The sequence below is a fragment of the Carcharodon carcharias genome, chromosome 10, assembly GCF_017639515.1.
Source record: "Carcharodon carcharias isolate sCarCar2 chromosome 10, sCarCar2.pri, whole genome shotgun sequence".
NCBI lineage: Eukaryota > Metazoa > Chordata > Chondrichthyes > Lamniformes > Lamnidae > Carcharodon > Carcharodon carcharias.
Genome location: NC_054476.1, coordinates 17,463,457 through 17,485,453, shown reverse-complemented (window position 1 = coordinate 17,485,453; position 21,997 = coordinate 17,463,457). Strand labels below are relative to the sequence as shown.

At 41.6% G+C, this 21,997-nt stretch overlaps 1 protein-coding gene across 1 annotated transcript; it reads left to right on the top strand.

Moving 5' to 3' along the window:
- Positions 1–1,272: 1,272 nt before the first annotated feature.
- On the top strand, positions 1,273–8,737 carry LOC121282804 (P2Y purinoceptor 1-like). Its single transcript, XM_041196620.1, has 3 exons — positions 1,273–1,279; positions 4,834–4,880; positions 7,766–8,737. Exons 1-3 carry the CDS (start codon positions 1,273–1,275, stop codon positions 8,735–8,737), a joined length of 1,026 nt encoding a protein of 341 aa, XP_041052554.1.
- The last annotated feature ends 13,260 nt before the right edge of the window (positions 8,738–21,997 follow it).

The following is a 21,997-nucleotide window of genomic DNA, read 5'->3' as shown; positions in this document are numbered from 1 at the left end:
AAGTAACATGTGGTGATCATACATGTGTCATAAACGCTTTAATCAAAGAAGATGGCTCATCTTCAAGGACTAAGAATATTCCAGGAGAATTTGTATTTTTTAAAAGACGCTGTACCTCAAAGGATTAATGCAAGGACTCTGAATGCCGCTGTTCTTGGAAAAGGCGTCATTTTACAAGAAAAGGTAATTAAGCAGTTTTAACGAAGTTGTAAATCTCTTGACCCTGGTGGACTGTTTATAAGAGGGTCACATGGGATGGAATTTTATGGCCCCATCGTGGCAGTGATGGGACTGTAAAATGCGGCGAGCCATTCTAAATTCCATTGACTTTGGTGAGACTGCAAAACCCCATTGTCATAAAGTTCTGACCCATGGTGTTTATGGGAAAAAAAATGCCTGGAAAACTGTGTTTTTAAAGCTAGTAGGCTGGTTTTGCTTTAGGGGCAAAACTAGAATGACCAACTGTCTGGATAAAGAAGACAACAGCTCCTGAAGCTGTAGGTCCAGTCAAAAGCAAAAAGTGAATAGAAGTTGCTCCAAAGTCGCTTTACATTCTGAAATCGACTGACTGCAACTTTTCCATGAAGTTTACCTGAAAAGTGGTGCAAGAGTCATTGATTGTTTTGTTGGCCAATGCTGAGAGACCAACCGTAGAACAAGGGCACCATTTCAAGGACCCCATCTTCTATCCTTTACCCTTGAACTAACCTTCTGGTAGAATTTTTTTTGTTTGTTTGGTGTGTGCGTGTGGGTTAGAGTATTTAGAAAGAGTAAGCATTATACTTTCATATTTCATACTATGTGTTAGTAAGCTTTGCCTTGTACTTTACAAGTCTGGTTTTATAACAAACTAATACTTTTGTTGCTTGTTGAAGAAACCTGGGCTTTGAATGGTCATTCAGAGATTCATAGATAAAGTACATAATTGAATGCATAGCAAGCTGGAGAATTCATTTAAGTATATGCTGTGACCTGTGGAGTAGTGGAACTAGAGACGGACAGTGCATTCCTCTCATCTCAGTTATAACACAAGGCAGCAATGTAGTAAGGGGTTTAGACAATTGTGATCTTGCTGCCTGCTAGCTGGTTCTTACACTTGGACTTATCTGCAGACTTCCTGTGGGCTTTTGCAATGGAAGTAGAAATCCAATACAGAGCTATACCTTCTACAGGCATCTGGAACCTATGTGACCAGGACAAGCAATGGTCTGTCTCCTTAACGAATCAGACTGAAGGATCTTCACTGAGATTCACACAAAATATAAACCGGAAATGGCAGGTAAGAACTATGTACAGAAAGTGAAATAAAGCAAGGGACAGAAAGATGGGATTAAGAGCAAGAGATAAAAGAGATGAAAAGAAAAAAATCAAAACTATTTTTTTTTAATCCTGAAGGAATGAGACTCCACACTTGTAACAGCAATTTTTCAGTGCTGGAGAGATAGTTTTGCAGTAATTATGATTTATCACCAATGTTCCTTCTACCTGAAAGTTCCCATGCAGGCTGAGTGCAAGTCAATCCTTTTATGTTTCCATGAGTGTGTGGCTACACAAAAGAATATGAAGGTCCCGCACAGAATAGACGGTGCCCAACTAAAGAAAATATAAGGGTTGTTGTTTCTGATGCCATCAAATATTTCATTACAATTGAATGTATGAGCCCTAACTTTTATTGGGATGTCTAATGGGTAAGTATGGCAATTTGAATAACAAGTCCCTGACTTGCACATTTAACTGCACATGTGCAGATGCTGGGACTTGCTGTCTGATTTTCTGCTTATTAATGGTGAGTGCTTATAGCTTAACAATTATTGTTATTACAAAATGAAGCCCATTGTCATTAGAGCAAAACTGGAGTGGATTATCAACATTGACAGAACGCTAACATGTGTTGAGTCCCCAAGACATGCTGTATGGTGCTATTCTTCAATTATATGTGATGGTGGAGGCATGGTGAGTTATTATACTCCATTTTATTAGCATGCACTTTTCCCTTTGACAGCGCTGAATGGTAGGAAAGCGTCAGCTTTATATAGACTTGACATATAATTTCAAATAATGTGAAAGTCACAGTTTGAGCACTCTCCCAACTCTGTTTATGTTCACAGCAGAAAGCAGTTTCCTTAAGCTGAAGTACATATCTTATGACCTTTGTGCTGTGAGTGTTATGCCACTGAATTAACAACTCTTCTATTGCAATATTTCTCACTGGAGATTGCATGAGTTGCTTACCATGCAAAATATTCTACAAGCCAGAAATTGTTGTCAGATTATGTTAATGAAGTTGAAATGGAAAATCAAACTTACTTTCAAGAACAAAATAAAGGCTTACATTTTTAATGCCTTTCATGACCTCAGGATGTCTCAAAGTGCTTTACAACTAATTAAGTACTTCCGAAGCGTAGCCACTGTTGTGCTAAGAATTATAATATGGATAACCAGAATACTAAAGCAAGGAACTAGTAGTTCAAATACTTAGTAAACAAAAAAAAAGTATCAGTTCCCAGGATTTGAATTATCTTCTTCAGGGTGTATTTCTTACACAGTCCCATAATTTACAAGACCATTGAAAGATACAGACTTATGTTGACTACCTTAATGAAATATTTGTATCGAGTACATTAATATTCTTGCGTGCCACACTGAATCCAACGTTCACTTAGCTCTAAACTTTCAAACTGAAATGAGAATGATTAGTAATACATGCTCTTTTGCCAAAATAAATCTTTCATGCCAGAGTTATTAAATTTGATACAGCAATTTTCTTCTATTTGAGATTACCTATGATGATGTTACTTTTCATGGGATGTTGACATCACTTACAAGGCCAGTATTTATTGCCCCTCCCTAGTTGACCTTGGGCTGAGTGGCCTGCTAGGCCATTCCAGAGGGCAGTTGATAGTCAGCCACATTGCAACGGCTGGAATCACATATAGGCCAGACTGGGTAAGGACAGCAGATTTCCTTCCCTAAAGGACATTAGTAAACTAGATGGGTTTTTACAACAATCAACTGTGATTTCAGTGTCATTATTATTGAGACTAGCTTTTTGATTCCAGATTTTATTAATTTCAATTCCACCAGCCACCAAGATGGGATTTGAACCTGTGTCCCCAGAGCATTAGCCTTGGCTTCTGGTTCAGTGGCATTGCCACTATGCCACTGCCACCTGCTCAGATTGGGGGTTGGGGGGGGGGGGGGGGTGGTGCGGGGAGGGGGATTTTCTTATGGTTTTTTACCTGCTGGTGGGCAGTCATGTGGTGCAGTGCATAGTACCCCTCCCTCTGAGCCAGAAGCTCTGAGTTCAAGCTCCACTCCAGGACTTGATGACCAAAGGGGGTGTATTGATAATGTGGCCAAACAGATTTATTATCACCTTGCAATCTTTCCAACATGCTGATGGCAGGCAGTAAGAGTGAGAGAGTCTCCTAGTCAGCAGCACTTGATGCAGAGCGGCACCTCACAAGCTATAGCCTTTGGCGGCAGGGTAGTGACCTGTTCCAGGCAACATGAGCTATGGAAACAGATGTAAACATACGCTTTGTCCACCTCATGTGCCGCTAGGCATGAGAAGATCAGGAGAAGTATTCAATTGAGGGTTTCCTCAGTCTGTTTATTTGTATGCTCATTGGAGTAATTATTGGTTTAAATCTTGCCTAAATTTTGTGTGGAATTTGCTGGTGTAGATGGAAACTGTAATGCAGGCTTTATTATTCAACTTCCAGGGTTCATCTGAGGACAACCAGATAAGGAAAGAGTAGTGCTTGATTCACTCATTTGACCTAGGGAGGATAAGGAGAGACACTGTAAAATAAAGGGTACAATTCTAAAGGTGGTACAGGAACAGAGAGATCTGACTGTATATCTGCATAAATCGTCAAAGACAGCAGGGAGGGTTGAGAAAGTGGTTAAACAGGCATAAGGGACCGTGCACTTTGTAAATAGAGGCATAAAGTAAAGAAACAAAATGTTATTATAAATCTTTATAAAACTTTGGTTCATCTTCAACTGGAGTCCAATTCCGGGCTTAACACTTTAGGAAGTACGTAAAAGCATGTGAAAGGATGTGTTGTGATCCCAGCCAATGTTACTACCGGACAAGCCAGATCCCAGTATACAGGTATATACAGATTTGTAAGGATAACACAAGTTACAAAAGCCTAAGTTATACTCTGATGTTCACAGTAAGTATACAGTCCATGTAAACCAGTAGGCGACCTGTGGTCAGACACACTACGCTCTGAAACAGCACAGCTTTTTCTACTCTTGTTTGTTTTAACTTCTCTTCAAGAGTTATAAAAATCTCATCAGAAATGTAGGCACCTTTTAAAGTTAAACTAAAACTCAACTTCTCATTTTCTTAACATATGAATACAGAAATACAAATCAAACTTAAATATTAAAGATATACCTTATTCTTAAAACACCCAGATACACACAAGACCTACTTAAACTATCTCTGTTTCCTAACAAATATAGGAAGACACATCAGGCTGCCCAATCACCAGCTCCAGATATGTAACCAGGTGCAAGCTGCCATGACTGGACCTCACCCCTCAGAACCCTCTCCATATCGGACCCTAAGCTTACACCTAGAAGATGGTGGAAATCTGGCCAGAAGGAAACACACATTGTAAGCTACCATGCCACGTATGCCTCTGGTGTACAGAATAATAATAATAAATGTTTTCTAGACTCTAATTCGAACTGGATTGTGTAGGTGCTGGCCATTGCCTGAAAACATCAATTAATCTGACTCAGTTCACACCAACCTATGTTGACAGAGGTTTTTTTTCTGTGGACGTTCTATCTTTCATATTGTTTCGGATACAGGATCCAAGATCATGTTTGTCAATGTAGATGTCATTAAGATTGACAAGGTAACAACTTAGATAATGGAGTAATGACCTGCCCTGGATCACATAGCCGGGTTACCTAGTGAAATGCGATAAACGGCTAAAAGCTCCAAGGCCGTTTTACAAGCAAGTCAGGAACGCTAGGCATCTAAAACAGCGCGCCTGGGAGAATAGGAAAGCTGGAGGTATGACTAGCCCAACTGCACAAGTAAGTGGGGGCATTTCAATAAACAGTTACGACCACATTTCAAATGTGAATTTTAGTAATTTTATTGGATACGGAGTGAATCCGAAGAAGTTTATTCTCATCCCGTTTCTTTCCATCCAGAGAATAGGGGCGAAAGGCGTGGTTTTAAGGAAATCTTTAACGTGAACACATGAATCCTATTCTTTACAATTACTATCAGGCATAGGGCTTTAACTGGGGCGGGGGGGAGAATTAGTTTGTAACTATCAGAGACGATACATTTCCAAATCATTGCTTGTTAAAGGTTAAATCATTTACACACAGAAAAGTTCATTATTTCCGAAACTGAGGTTTTGCTCACGGTCTCAGATGTGAGAATTTGAGAGCCGATTTCGACATCCGCATGTTAATTGAGGCTGGACTAAGACGCTGTTTAAAGTAGGATTGTCCTGTAGAGGAGACTTTTTGCCTTGTTTTATTGATGGTTGATGCGAGGGTTGTAGCGGGGGGGGGGGGAATAGATATTCAGGATGCGGACTCCTGGCTTTGACCAGTGAAATGGTTGGGTGATGGAAAGTGGATTTGTGCAGCGAAATCCGAAGGCCATTCGGCCCAGCCATTGCCCTTCTATCCCATGTCCAAGGCTAATTATTTGTTTTTGCCCCTATCACCAAATTACCTGAAAACATCGTACAACTGATCAGTAATCTCAAAGCCTTCAAATGTATATAAATGCGGCAGGGGAAATACGATGGATTTGTTTTAAAGTTTCCTGGGTTTTTTTTTGTTTTGTAAACCAATATATAACGAAATTCCGCCGATCCTGGCGCTTAACTTTTAACTTGTAGAGTTAAATTTGAAAACAAAACCGCACACTGTTTATTAACGGCGTTCTTTTTTTTTAGAAATGATGAGATGTTAACTCAACGAAAATAAGTCACGTCCCTTCCCAAACTGTCCGAAGTTTATACAATGGCTGCTTAAGTGACTGGTGAATCTATAATTAACAACATGAGGAGGTTCTGGAGAAACTCAGCAGGTCTGCAGCATCTGTGGAGAGAGAAACAAAAGTCACCTTGGACTCGAAACGTTAACTTTGTTTCTCTCTCCACAGAGGCTGTCAGACCTGTTGGGTTTTTTCCAGCGTTTTCTGTTTTTATTTCAGATTCCCAGCATCCGCAGTGGTTTGCTTTTGTCTCGGTGTTCTACAGAGGTTGCTTATCATTTTAATTGATGTCATTGTGGATGATTTCACCTCCCGGCGTTTCTCAGTACACCCTTGCATTCGATGTTTTCAAAGTGTCTATCAAGGGTAACTTGTATTTAGCTACTTTGTCTGGATTCCCCTCTCCAGTCCTCTAGCTCCATTCACATTATGGTTGAAAATAGTTCACAGGCTTCACAAGAACAGGAGTACACCATCCAGTCCCTCTAACCTGTTGCACTATTCAATCTTACCGCCGTTGAGCTATACCTTAACTTAACGGTTGTTCCACATCATTTAATACTCTCAACCAAAAAAAAATCTATTGAACTCAGTTTTAGACCTTTCAAACTTTTTATTATTTCATGGGATGTGGGCATCGCAGTATTTTTATTGCCCATCCCTAATTGCCCTTGAGAAGGTGATGGTGAGCTGCCTTCTTGAATTGCTGCATTCCATGTGGTGTAGGTGCACCCACAGTGCTGTTAGGGAGTGAGTTCCAGGATTTTGACCCAGCCACGGTGAAGGAACAGTGATATATTTCCAAGTCAGGATAGTGAGTGGCTTGGAGGGAAGATTGACCCAGCATGTTAGGGGCGGATTCCAATTTAACCCGTTGTATGAGGAAATGCTTCCTAATTTCCCTCCCGCATGACTTGGCTGTAATGCCATGATTAAGCCCTCTTGTTCTGAAGTCCCCCACCGAAGAAAATAGTTTCTCCTCATCTTATTTATCAAATCCTTTTAATTTGCAATGTTAAAAAAGCTGGATTAGATTATATCTGCTAGGGGTGTGGAGGGAGGAGAGTACTTCAAGTGAAAAAAACCTTAAAAACATAAAGTGCAAAACCAATCTGTTTGTTTCTCTGCTGTTAATCTGACAGCTGAAATGAACAACCGTACATGTGTGGGCATTAATTCTTACTTTGAAATGTCCCAACAGCTTTCCAGATGTGAAAGGCACATGCTGCAGGTGGCACTACGCTAAGCAGTAAGGCCACAGTGGCCAAGAAATGCAGCACAAAGCAATCTGAGTGAGCACAACTCCTCACTGAACAAGTTGTGAGTTGCTGTGTTGCCAGTCACCAGTGTGGAATGGGAACAGAGAAAAGTTGTAACGTACAATTTTAAGCATGCAATCAGCTTGTGAAGGAACAGTTCTGTGTTTATTTTTAATAATATTTTCTGCAGTGACATGGAAATTCCTATAGAAGTGAACACTGGTCTACCCTTTCAGAATGAAAGCAGGAGAATGGCATCAGTCACTCAGGCGTAGATTGTTATTGGCTCGCCTTGCTGTTAAAAACATACTAACTTGATATGACCAGTTCAAGGGCTTGAGATCAGATATGAGGCAATGAATTAAGTATGAAAATTTGACAATGTATTAATTACTAGCTGATACGAGATGTAAAACCATATTGTGGCCTATTTTGTGTAACTAGCTCCAGACCATTGACAGAACAACCAATGCATTTGGGAAATACATTCAAGCTGTCAATCATTCCTCTTTTGCAGGTATTGGAATCTGTTTTCTGCAATTTGCATCAGGACCAGACGCTGTTCTTCATTCAGATTTATGTGATCCCAGTGGCATTTCTGCTGGTTTTAGTCATTGGGCTGACAATGAACTGCCTGGCTCTGTGGGTTATGGTCCACCAGACCAAGCCCTGGAACCGCAGCACCCTGTTCCTCTGCAACCTGACAGTGGCTGACATCACGTGGATGCTAACCCTCCCTTTCCTCATTCACTACCACTTTGCCAGGCTGCAGTGGGTTTTTGGAGATATTGTTTGCAAGATAGTGAGGTGTGCATATCACGCATGCTTCTACTCCAGTATTTACTTTGTAACTTGCATCAGCCTGGACCGCTACTTGGCTATTGTGCACCCTTTGCAGTCATTCTTCTTGCTAAGCAGGCAACAGTCCTTGTATGTGTGCGTGGGGATCTGGGTGCTGACATGTATAGTCAGCATTCCCTCTGCCCTCATTACCTTCATCGTCCCTTGCTCCCAAAACCAAACTGTTTGCACCTTCTACATCTTCTCCTACAACACCGACAAGACGTTGCCCTACACGACTATCAGCACAGTGACTGGCTTCATCCTGCCCTTCGTGGCCATCTGCTACTGTTATTGGAACTGCACCAAAGAGCTCAAAAAGCACTGCAGCCAAAAGAAGAAGCTCTTCAGGTTGATGTATTCGGTCCTGATCATTTTTGGCCTCATCTACCTGCCCTACCATCTTCTGAGGAATGCCTGCATTGTGCTGAGAGCCTTCTGGAGCAACCACACCTGGCTGGCCTACAGCTTGGACGTGGGTTTCTCAGTGGAGATGGCCATCTGCAGCTTTAACACCTGTGTCAACCCTTTCTTTTATTTTATAACAAGCGGAAATGGCAAGAATTCTCTAAGAAAGACCTTTTCCAATTGTTGCAGGGAGACCAAACAGCAGGTTAGGTTCAAGGTGGCTGCTGTCCATCCAGTCTAGAGAACTTGGAATCCAGGCTGTTTTTAACATCCCTTATATGCACGCTGATCATTTATCACCATGGATTCCAAACCTTTCACGGGACTGCATGGTACCAATGTGTTCATAAAAATGTTTGTGCACTTTCCATTGTTGACTTATCTTGAGTACTTTACTGATAAATATTTGACATCTCTCTTGCAGTTTAAAAATATCATTGCTGCTAATTACTTTTCTGTACCAATTTCTTAAAATTTAATTGGTTTCTCTAATCGTTTTATTTTAATTGGTATAATTGTGCAAGAAGACAAGTAATTTTTTACAGTGTACCTTTCAATCACAGCAACAGGAGATTAGCAAAAAAGATTGTTTGCAAACATCCTTTGGATTTCTGTCTTTCAATAATAGGTCCAAAATCTGTATGCTGCCACACACTTCCTTTCTGCAAAAGTTTTCTTTCAGAATCGCATTCGCCCCTTCCCCCGCTGCATCCCACCCCCACCCCCAACCCACAACCCCCCACCACCCATCTCTATTACATCTCTCCCAACTCCTATGAATGTAGGAACGGGAGTAGACTATTCCGCCCCTTAAGCCTATTCGACCATTTTTGTTTATTCATACGTGAGATGTGAGCATCACTGGTTAGGCCAGCATTTATTGCCCATCCCTAATTGCCCTTGAGAAGGTCATGGTGAGCTGCGTTCTTGAACCACGTGCTGCAGTCCATGTGGTGTAGGCACACCAGGAGTACTGTTAGGAAGATTTAGTTAAATCTTGGTTGACCTGTATCTCAACTCCATTTACCAGCCTTTGGTCCATATTGTTTTAGTACCCTTACCTAACAAAAAACTATCAAGCTCAGTTTTGAAACTTTCAATTAATCTTGCCTCAACAGATATTTAGGGATTGAGTTCCAGGTTTCCATTACTCTTCGAGTGAAGAAGTCCTTCCTGACATCTCCCTGAAATAGCTGAGCTTTACTTTTAATGTTACACCCCTTTTTCCTACACTCCTCCACCAGAGGAAATAATTTCCCTTTATCTACTCGTCAAATTACTTAATTATATTAAACACTTCAATTACCTCAACTATACTCAAGGGATATAAGCCTAGTCTATACAACCTCTCCCCATAATCTTACCTTCCTAGTCCTGGTATCAGTCTGGAAAATTGGCACGATACTCTCTCCAAGGCCTATACATCGCTCCTGAGGCCCAGAATTGAGAAGGAATATAGCCAGGGCTTCATACAACTGTAGCAAAATTTCCACTCCTTTGTAATTCAATCTACATCAGATAAAACCAGCATTCCATTAGCCTTTTTAATTATTTTTTTGTGCCAGCCCAGGAAGCTTTAGTGATTAATTTACACGGCTCCCTAAATCTTTCAACTTCTTTACAGTTCCTTGCTCCTCGCCACCCATAAAACACTCTGATCTATTTTTCTTAGGTCTAAAGTGAATGACTTCACACTTTCCCACATTAAACTCCATCGGTCTCAGTTTAGCCCACTTGCATCATTTATCAATGTCCTTTTACAGCTTTCTGCTCCCATCCTATGAACTATTGTGCTGTCTAACTTAGTGTTATCATCAAACTTCGATATACAATCTCCATTCCCTCATCTAAGTAATTGATAAATATAGTGAAACCTCAAGGTTCTAGTGCAGATCCCTGAAAGATCAGCACTCGTCACACCCTGCCAATTGGAGTAGGAACCCATTATTCTGTTTCTGCCCTCCCTATCCATGTCAACAGGTTTCCTTCAGTTCCATGCATTTTTGTTTTGTTTCTGTCTGAAGCTAATTGAATGTCTTCTGGAAGTCCATGGCTGGAATTTTCCATGCCCGTGGTGGGGCTGGTGAGCCTTTGAAATCTCCATTCACGTCGGCAGGACCGGAAGATCCCGTCGGCATGAAGGGCTGGAAAATTCGGCCTATGTAAATAACATGCACAGGCATCTCCTTATCCATCATATTAGGAAGGTCCTCACAAAATTCAGCTAGGTTAGTTTGACATGATTTATCCTTTACAAAACCAGGGTAGTTTGACATGGTGTACCCTTTACAAACCTGTGCTGGCTCTTTCTGACTAGTTCATATTTGTCCAAATGCTCGGTCACTAATAATTTCCCCACAACAAATTCAATTGTAATTTTCAAAAGGGGAGTGGATATATACTTGAAAAGGAAACACTTGCAGATCTATGAGGAAATAGTAAGGTTTGGGTCTTACTGGATAGCTCTTTAAATAACCATCACAGGCATGACTTCATTCTGTGCTGTTTGCTACTTTGGGTGGGATTTTCCTGTGCTGCCCGTTGCTGGGATCACCCGGTCCCACTGAAAATCAAACTGGGCTGCCAAATTTCCCACGGCAGGTCATGGGACTGGAAAATCCCAGCCTACGATTCTATCTAATTTACAAAACCCTTCTTTCCTTTTCTTCTCCCTCCTTTTTTATCCTGTCTTAGTACCTGCACTACCACTTCCTTTGCCCTTTCCTAAAGCTTCCACCTGTCTTTTCTCTCCCAATAACATCCAGTCACTGGGCTCTCCCCCACTCCCAGGTCCATGCTGGGAGCATCATTGCTACTCTCACAACTTTGCCTTACTGATTTCCCTGAAATTATATTCCTGTCTCTACCACTCCTGGTGTCAAAACTCCCTCTGGACTTTCCATCATGTTTCACAGGCCTGACTGCCAGAGTAGCATGCCGTCCTCATCTCTTTTGCCTCCTCCATCCATCTTACAGCTCAGAACCACTTCTTCCTCATGTACCATCCTCCTATCTTTGGGCTGTGAATACCATGCAGGCCCACTTTCCCCATCCTTGGCCAACCTTCTTACCAGCTCACGGTGCATGGTGTTCTTTATTCAGGCTTTGGACCGAACCTCCCCTTTCTCCTTCACTGGGCCTTGCAACCCAACTGCAGACCCAGCTTCCCTTCCCTGTTTCCTGGGTCCAAATATTCTTAGTGCCTGTAGGGTCCAAAGAATTTTTAACCTGGTTCTGCCAGTTGTGGGAAGCCAAAATGCTCTGAGGAGACAAATATCATGCAAAGCAAGTGATAAAACTTAGTAAGTATGCAGATAAATATTGAATGATAGTTAACATGGAGAATGTTGAATATTGTATATTAATATTAAAATAATTGACTATGATTACACAATAAAAGTACATCAATGAAAGAATTAAAGCAGAAAATGATCTGACTGTTAAAAGGGTCAGCTTATTTTATGTTTAATAATTGCCAAACTAGACAGAAAGTTAAGCATTATAAGTATTTACAGAGTGAAGTTCTGGGAGCCTATATGGATACTCTTATAAAGCAGTGGTGAGACCATTTTTGGTTACCATATATGTGAAAATGCAGAAAGGTAATTTATTACAAGAAGGATTGAACATAAAAGTAAGGATGTTATGCTTCAGTTATACAGGGCATTGGTGAGACCGCACCTTGAATACTGTGTGCAGTTTTGGTCCCCTTATTTAAGGAAGGATGTAAATGCATTGGAGGTGGTTCAGAGGAGGTTTACTAGATTGATCCCTGGAATGAGTGGGTTGTCTTCTGAGGAAAGGTTGGACAGGCTTGTTTCCACTGGAGGTTAGAAGAGTGAGGGGTGATTTGATTGAAGTATACAAGGTCCTGAATAACCTTCACAAGGTGGATGTTGAAAGGATGTTTCCTCTTGTGGGTGAGTCCAGAACCAGGGGACACTGTTTTAAAATTAGGGGTTGCACTTTTAGGACAGAGATGAGGAGAATTTTTTTCTCTCAAACAGCTGTGTGACTTCGGAACTCTCTGCCTCAGAAGGTGGTGGAGATGGGGTCATTGAATATTTTTAAGGCAGAGGTAGATACATTCTATTTAAGCAAGGGAATCAAAGGTTACTTGGGGTGGATGGGAATGTGGAAATCAAAACACAAAATGATCAACCATGATCTTATTGACTAGCGGAGCAGGCTCGAGGGGCCAAATGGTGTATTCCTATTTCTTATTTTCTTAAGAGTCAAGGAAATGCACCAAGAATAGTAGCAGATTTTTAATAAATGATAGCGAGACCAAGGACATTAAATCTTTTACCCCCGTAGTAAAAAGAGGCATAAATGAGAAACATAATCCAACTGTCTAAAATCATGAATATTTCAGTGGGGTCAGAAGCCAGGCACTCTTCACAAATGATAAATATTGAAACATAGGAAGTGTGTTATTGATGGATTTTAGTGCAATTCTATCAGAATGCAAAGAACACAAATATTGTCATAAAAAAAAACAACGCAGAAGAAATGTATCTCTTGAAAAACAATCATTCCTCACATCCGACCTTCCAATCAGGATATCAACAGAGCATCTTGCTCACCACAAACAGAAGAAAAACTGTATAATAAAAGCAGCCAGCCACATATAAATTCTCAACTAATCAAGAAAAGCTAACTGTTTCTTCAGAGTGGTTGCAAAAAGTTGTCATAAGCAGGATGCATTGTAAACAGAGTGTAAACTTTAATAAAAGACAGAAAAACATTATAATGAGAGGGACTGTTCCATCGGTAACTGGTACCTTAGAAGGCCAGTCAGGAGATAACAGGAAGGGACATCTGAAGATGAATGCCACAGATCACACACTACCTACAGTAACTAAACCAATCAAAGACTGACCATGAATGGCCTGAACTAATCAGAGTCCAGGAACACCACTGATCATGAGGATGGGTTATGTACCAGATAGAGTTAATGAGTACCAGCTTCCAGCAGCAAGACTTGCAGAGTGGTAAAGTGAAGAATTGAAGAAGTTGCAGAGAAGAGGGACTGCATACCTGAAGAACAAAGACAAAGAGAGAGAAACCAAATGTTGACTGCATCCAAGGCCAAATAGAGAAGCAAGAACCGCGTTGAGCCAGTAAAGTCATTGCCTAACTTTGTTATGTATTACATTTTGTCCCTCAATAAACATTTCCTGAAATTACACCAGCAGACTATCTCACTGGCTGAATGGTCAAAATCTCAAAAGAACAAATTAATATTAATATAAGTGAGTAAAGACTCACAAAATTAGAGTTTAAACACTCCCAAAACTTACAAATGTTGCCGGCTAGTCATCCAGAAGCCTGGCTAATGCTCCAGAAACAAGAGTTCAAATCTCATCACAGCAGCAGGGAGAATTTAAATTCAATTAAACAATAAACCTGGAATTAAAGGCTAGGCTTGGTAATATTGGTCATGGAACAATGGACTGTTGTAAAAACTGACCTGGCTACTAATGTCATTCAAAGGAGGAAATCAGCCATCCTGACTTGGTCTGAACTACATGTGGCTCTGGACCCACACGAATGTGTTTGAGGCCTTGCAAGCCATTCAATTGTAGTCAGCTCACCACTACCTGCCTGTTATAGCATAGCGGGTAAATGCTGCGCTGCTCAAATCCCAGAAGGAAACTTGAAACAACTGCCACAACTGTTCTGCAATTTGTATTTTTATTTCGAGATGTGTGCCTTTAATTCAGTAGTAATAAGTCCACTGAGTCTTAGAGGATTTTACAAACCGAAATTAAACATTTATTAATAAAATAAATAGTTTTAAGAACATATATAGGTCTACAAATCACTACCATGATAGCTCCTAGCTCTCCTAATTAAGCTGACTCCCAGTTACACTCCTGTTATGGCAACAGTAAAAACAAAATCGATTTTAACAGACCCAGGCAAAGCACACAATACCCTGGACAGTGATATTCACAGTGATTCTCTTAGCTTCAGTTCCTATAAGCAGCATCTTGGAACATAGAGGCTGGATGTTTTTCACACTTATTGGATCTTAGAATGCCTTCTTACACATAACCTCATCTCCTTTATACATGTTTCTCTCTTTTTTAATGTAAATTCTATTGTCTCAATATGTCTTTGCAACTTTATCTTTCTAATAATAAAAACCTTTCATTGTATCAATTTTATCAGTAAGCTTTGGGAAAAATAAACACACTGGGCAGAATTTTGCCCTCGGATGGCGGGCGGGCCCCACCGGCTTGGCGCAGCCGACCCCTGCCACTGAAACGAGGCCCGCTGCCATTTTAAGCGGGTGGGCCAATTAAGGCCCGCCCCGCAGCATCCCTGATGGGAAGTGTTATGTGCTTCCTGTACAGGGGCGGGGGAGAGGGATTCCCCATCTGTCAAAGTGTGCTTTATCGCGCATGCGCGTGAAAGAACGCACTACTCCCTGAGGCAAAGTCCTGTCTTAAGGAGAATACTGACAGTGATAAAAAAATTTAAAAATAGAAACATTAAAAAATTATTAACAGGTCCCCCCCTCCATGCGACAATGTCATACGAGATGGGACATGTTAATAAAGAACACATAAACTTTAATTTTTTGTACAAACCAGACATGAAACTTCATCCCGCCGGTGGATGAAGTTTCATGAATAATCTGGAGCCCGCTGAGGCTCCTGACCTGCCCGCCAGCCTTACGGTTGGCCAGGCAGGTCTTTAAGTACTTTAACTAGCCATTGACAGGTCGGCAGGCGGACAGCTGATTTTACTGTCTGCCCACCTTCCTAAAGATTTAAATGGCCCGGGATGACATTGGGGATTCTGCCTGATGTCATCCCGTGTCATTTTCCCCTCGGCGACCGGGCCCCGCCCCCAAATTGCCAAGGGGAAATTCCTGGCCGCTGTTTGACTTCTTCTGGCTAAGTGTAACATTTCACCCTCTCCTTTAAAATTCAAATTACTCTGGCTTATCTAAAATGCAAATTTTCCTATACACCTCACAGTCTAAAATGTCAGCCATGTTTACTTATTTAGGATTTCAAACCTAGCTTCTCTTCTGATGCATCAATGCCTTCAGACCAGCTGTCTTTAATTCAATTAAGTCTTCTCCCCCCACACCCCCCCACACACAAACAGACTATACAGAGCCCACTATTCCTACTTTACCATAAATCACAATAATATTACAAAAATTATTATATTTTCATCTCACTGCCCAAGAGGATAATGAATGCTGGCGGTGCCAGCAAAGTTCATATCCCAAGAACAAATTAGTGGAACACTAAAAGAAAAAATATACAAAAGTGCAATAACTAGGACTAGAACAGATCTAGGCAATTTGGAGAGACACATAGAAGTTGTGGCAAACCCGACAGGAAGGTCTACAAATATAGAGTATGAAAATAAACTTGCAAAGGATATTAAATCAACAATAAAAAAATTACAATTATATTAGGTAAAAGAGGGCTGTCAGGAGCATTATGGCCCCCTTGAAAATTGATATCAGCGATATTAATAATGAAAATCTGGAAATGGCAGGAATATTGAATAATTGCTTTATGTCAGTATTTATAGTTGAGGAAGCTTGCCAGACCTCTGAAAGAAAATAAGGCTGAATCATGGAAGGTGAGTCACCAAAAATAACATCAACAAAGTGACAGTACTGAATAAAATAATGGCACTAAAGAGTAACAAATTCCCAGGACCAGGTGCTTTCCACTCCAGGATTTCAAAGGAAGTGGGATAAGATCCGTGAAGGTGCCTAAATCGAACCTTCCACAGTTTCTCGATTTGAGAGCTGTTGCTTTGGATTGCTAAATTGTGCATGCCACTCTGCTATTTAAGAAAAGAAAGAGAGAGAACCCAATGAATTATAGACCCTAACACCTGGTATCAGGAAATAACTAAAGTCTGTAATTAGAGTTACTGAACATTTTGAAAACTTTCAGCAGGTCAGAGAGAATCAGTTTAAATTTGTAAATGGCAAGTCATGCCTGAGGAACCTGATTGAATTTTTTGAAGAGATGACTAAAGTAAGTCAGGGAAATGTCTATGAATGTTATCTTTATGGACTTCAAAGAGGAATTTAATTAAGTAACTCCTAAGAGACTGTTAGTTAAAGTTGAAACTCAAGGAATTGAAGGCAAATTATTGACCTGGTTAGGAAAGGGTCTGAGCAGCAGGAGATAGAGAGTAAAAGGATAATAGGCAGTAAATAAATTGGTAGAATGTGACTAGTGGTGTTCTGCAAGGATCTGTGTTGGTGCCTCATAATTTTTATTTTATTAACAACTTTGTTGATGGGATAGAAAGTCATATATCCAGGTTAGCCAATGGCACAAAGGTTGGCACTATTGTGAGTCATGTAGGTGGATGCATGCAATTACAATGAGATGTTAATAGATTAAGTGAATGGATAAAGTTGTGACAAATGGATTTCAATGTAGACAAACGTGAAATCATCCGCTTAAGACCAAAAAGGATAGATCAGATTACTTTCTGAATGGGGGAGAGCTGAAAACGGTGAAAGTCCAAAGAAACTTGGGATGTGGGACTTAGCAGCGTAGTTACTCAAGAGAAGTTAAAAGGATTAAAACCACTCCTAACTCTTGGGTAAATATGGTACTGACTGCCACCCCCACCCTCAACTGGACCCCCCAACTACACCCCACTCCCTCTCACTACCTGACCCCCACCCCCATCCATCCTCTCCAAAGTCAATTTTGGCTGGTCTCCAAAAGTTTCTGTCCTGCCCCTGACTTTGCCTGCCCCAATGAATTATAGACCAGGTATCCTAACACCTGGTATCAGGAAATAACTAAAGTCTATAATTAGAGTTACTGAACATTTTGAAAACTTTCAGCAGGTCAGAGAGAATCAGCTTAAATTTGTAAATGGCAAGTCATGCCTGAGGAACCTGATTGAATTTTTTGAAGAGATGACTAAAGTAACAGTCGGGGAAATGTCTATGAATGTTATCTATATGGACTTCAAAGAGGAATTTAATTAAGTAACTCCTAATAAAATCCTTTTCTTGTGGTATACATTAGCACCATTCTTCAGTCATCAGGCATGCGAAATTAATCACTGCGCTACATTTTCTTTTCCACTGACTTCAATGGGAAGAGAATAAAACGCAGGGTAAAACAGGCTGCCTATTTGCTATGAGCACATTTTGTGCTAAATTGTGAAGACCAATTTCATCCCCCTGCAACCCCTAGGAACTTGCTTTATGTGGAATAGTTTGGATGTGATTACAAATTTCAGGATCCAATCAGCATTGTGGTGATAATAACACATTTGGAATAGCTGACCCCTATATCACTGAGTGAAATGTCATGCTGCCAATCGCTACAAAAGCAAAATACTGCATACACTCTATACCTGAAATAAAAACAGAATATTGTGATGGCAACTTAGAAATGTTTTGTAATGTTCTTCCAGATGTTTTATGAATAAAGTATTTTAAAAAGCCCAGAAAATACGGGAAACGCTCAGCAAGTCAGAACAAAAGAGAAGGTCTGTGATAGGGTGGAGGGCAAGAGAGATTACATGATTGACAAATGGTTTCATGGAACTAAAACCTAAAGGAATAGTACTGGATTCAGTAAGGAAATAAAAGATATATCCAGATGAGGTGTGACTGGCTGCATAGCAGCCGTGAAAATGCAAAGTGAAGGGGCAAGAAAGAAAGAAACAAGAAAAATCGAACCAGCAAAATTAGTGGGATAAAATGGAGGCAGAAGTTATGATCCAATGCTGTTGAACTCAGTATTGCGTCCAGAGGGCTGTAGCGTGCCACGTCGAACAATGAGGTGCTGTTCTTCGAGCTTGTGCTAAACTTCATTGGAACACTGTAGTAGGCCATGGGCAGACAGGCCAGTGTGAGACCAAAGTGTGACAAGCCACAGGAAGATCAGGGTCATGAGTGCAGACTGAACAAAGGTGTTCCAAAAACCAGTCACCCATGCTGCCATCAATGTTGTTTTCTTCCATGGATACTCTTTGTGCCTCAAAATGGTTTTCAGCACTCCATAAGATACCTGCTCAGTTTGAGTAGGATTAATCTGATGTCACCAACAGTTCTATACAGGAAAATTATACTGGAGTCTTCGCTTTTGATAACTGGCTCATTGTATCTTATTTAGAAAGGTTAACCAGTTACACTGAAATGACTAGAAATGCAGAATAGTTACAAGTACATTTGCAAGAGCACAAATTAGACCAGTAAATAGCAGAAAGAAGTACCACATTGTTGTGGGGGAAAAATTACCAACATTTGGTAAAAATTTGAAAAATATTTTGCTGCTAAATGAACACTTTGGAAGAAATACAGATCTAATGCTCTATTTGCAGACAAGAGCACTTTGGCCAGGGTTGGATTATGAAGGTGGGCAGCAGTGTTTCAGGCATGAAACCTGGAATTTTCCTCCACAATGTGCATCTTTTGTGCTTGACTGGTTCCCCATTTGGAAGGTAGCCTGGTTCAAAGGCCCAAATTCCAGTTGGATGCAGAGGACTCTACTGTAGACCAGAGGGGAAAGTAGGTCTAATCGCTGGTCCCAGGGATGGGTGCAATCTCAGGGGTGGGGGTGGAGCGATGGTGGAGTGGGGCTCTATTCCTGGACACAGACTGTGGGAATTCTGATCCTGGCAGGAAGTGGGTGGGGGTCAGGATTCAGATCGCTGACCCTGGATGGGTATTGTGTTGGAAAAGGGGTGTCTGATCCTGAGGTGGACCAGGACTCTTTTTGTATGGTGAGGATGCCTGATGAGACAGGAGAGCATGAGGAGAGGGGAGATTGGATTGCTCGGAGGAAGCACTTCTGCTTCTCCTGGCCCATAAGCAGAGCTGTCAGAGCACTTACCATCTCCCTGAAGATGTCTCCACTTTCCTTCAGCTGTTAGGTTTCCCTCAGCCTGAGGGGAGTTAAATAAGAGGCTGCAAGAGGCTGCAAGCCTCATTAAAATACCTCTGGTAACATGAAAGTGGGTGGTTCTGCAATTTTTAACGTTTTAACATCTGATCCGATCACAATCCACTTTCTTTTTTAGGGTGCTAAAATTCAGCCCTTTATTTACAAATACTTTTGCTGCCTCAGGAACTGCAGCTAACTCTCACAATCACACACACACTGATAAACATCAATGTCTAGTTTCACACCAGATGGCGCTGTTCGCCTAATATACGTCTAAGACAGTCTAAGAATGCAGCACTTAACACCGGATGTCAGTCAATTGTGTCCAGCCATGGGACAAGCTTGGACTCAAGTCTCACACTTAAGATTCTTCAGCTACTTACTGGGCGAGAGTAGGTGGAGTGGCTTCCTCATTGCCTTCCTTGTGTTATTTTTATCTTTGGAGTACCTTCTCCTAGATGGGCTGCAACCAAGGCCAAAGAGCCCCACAGACCGAGCTGACCGAGTCCTAAAGGAAATAGCTGCTAGACTGGGTCTGCGAGGAAACCAACAAGAGGGAAAAACTCACTTGACCTCATCCTTACCAACCTGCCTGCCGCAGATGCATCTGTCCCTGACAGTACCGGTAGGAGAGATCACCACACAGTCCTTGTGAAAAGGAAGTCCCGACTTCACATTGAGAATATCATCCATCGTGTTGTGTGGTACTATCACTGTGCTAAATGGGATCGATTTCAAACAGATTAGGCAACTCAAAACTTGGGAATCCATGAGGCACTGTGGGCCATCAGCAGCAGCAGAACCGTACTCGAACGTGATCTGTAACCTCATGGCCTGGCATATCCCTCACTCTGCCACTACCACCAAGCCAGGAGATCAGCCCCGGTTCAATAAAGAGTTCAGGCAGTCATGCCAGGAGCAGCACCTGGCATACCTAAAAATGAGGTGTCAACCTGGTGAAGATACAACACAGGAATACTTGTTTGCCAAACAGCATAACCAGCAAATGATAGACAGAGCTAAGTGAATCCAGAGCCAATGGATCAGATCTAAGCTTTGCAGTTCTGCCACATCCAGTCATGAATGCGATGGACAATTAGACAACTCACTGGAGGAGGAGGCTCCCATTCTCAATGATGGAGGAGCCCAGCATATCAGTGCAAAAGATAAGGCTGAAGCATTCACAACAATCTTCAACCAGAAGTGCTGGGTGGATGATCAACCTTGGCCTCCTCCAGAAGTCCCCAGTATCACAGATGCCAGTCTTCAGCCAATTCAATTCACTCCACGTGATATCAAGAAATGGCTAAAAGCACTGGATACTGCAAAGGCTGTGGACCCTGACAATATTCCGGCAATAGTATTGAAGACTTGTGCTCCAGAACTTGCCGCGTCCCTAGCCAAGCTGTTCCAGTACAGCTAGAACACTGGCAACCACCAGGCAATGTAGAAAGTTGTCCAGGTATGTCCTGTACACAAAAAGCTGGACAAATCCAACCCCACCAATTATCTCCCCATCAGCTTATTCTCATCAGCAAAGTGATGGAAGGGTCATTAACAGTGCTATCAAGCAACATTTGCTTAGCAACAACCTGCTCACTGATGCTCAGTTTAGGTTCCACCAGGGTCACTCAGCTCCTGACTTCATTACAGCCTTGGTCCAAACATGGACAAAAGAGATGAACTCCAGAGGTGACGTGAGAATGACCACCCTTAACATCAAGGCAGCATTGACTGAGTGTGGCATCAAGGAGCCCTAGAAAAACTGGAGTCAATGGAAATCAGGGGAAAACTCTCCACTGGTTGGAGTCATACCTAGCACAAAGGAAGATGGTTGTGTTGGTTGGAGGTCAATCATCTCAGGTCTAGGACACCACTGCAGGAGTTCCTCAGGGTGGTGTCCTAGGCCCAACCATCTTCAGTTGCTTTATCAATGACCTTCCTTCTATCAGATCAAAAGTGGGGATGGTTGTTGATGATTCCACAATGTTCACAACTCCTTTGATACTGAAGCAGTCCATATCCAAATGAAGCAAGAGCTGGACAATATCCAGGCTTGGGTTCACAAGTGGCAAGTAACATTTGTGCCACACAAATGCCAGGCAATGACCATCTCCATCAAGAAGGAAACTAACCATCACCGCTTGACATTCAATGGCATTACCATCGCTGAATCACCCACTATCATACAAGCATAGAAACATAGAAACTAGGAGCAGGAGTAGGCCATTCAGCCCTTTGAGCCTGCTCCACCATTCATTATGATCATGGCTGATCATCCAACTCAATAGCCTGCTCCCACTTTCTCCCCATATCCTTTGATCCCTTTCACGCCAAGATTTATATCTAACTCCTTCTTGAAAACATACAATGTTTTGGTCTTAACTACTTTCTGTAGTAACGAATTCCAAAGGCTCATCACTCTCTGGGTGAAGACATTTCTCCTCATTTCAGTCCTAAATGGTCCACCCCATATCCTCAGACTGTGACCCCTGGTTCTGGACTCCCCCACCATCGGGAACATCCTTCCTGCATCTACCCTGTCCAGTCCTGTTAGAATTTTATAGGTTTCTATGAGATCCCCCCTCATTCTT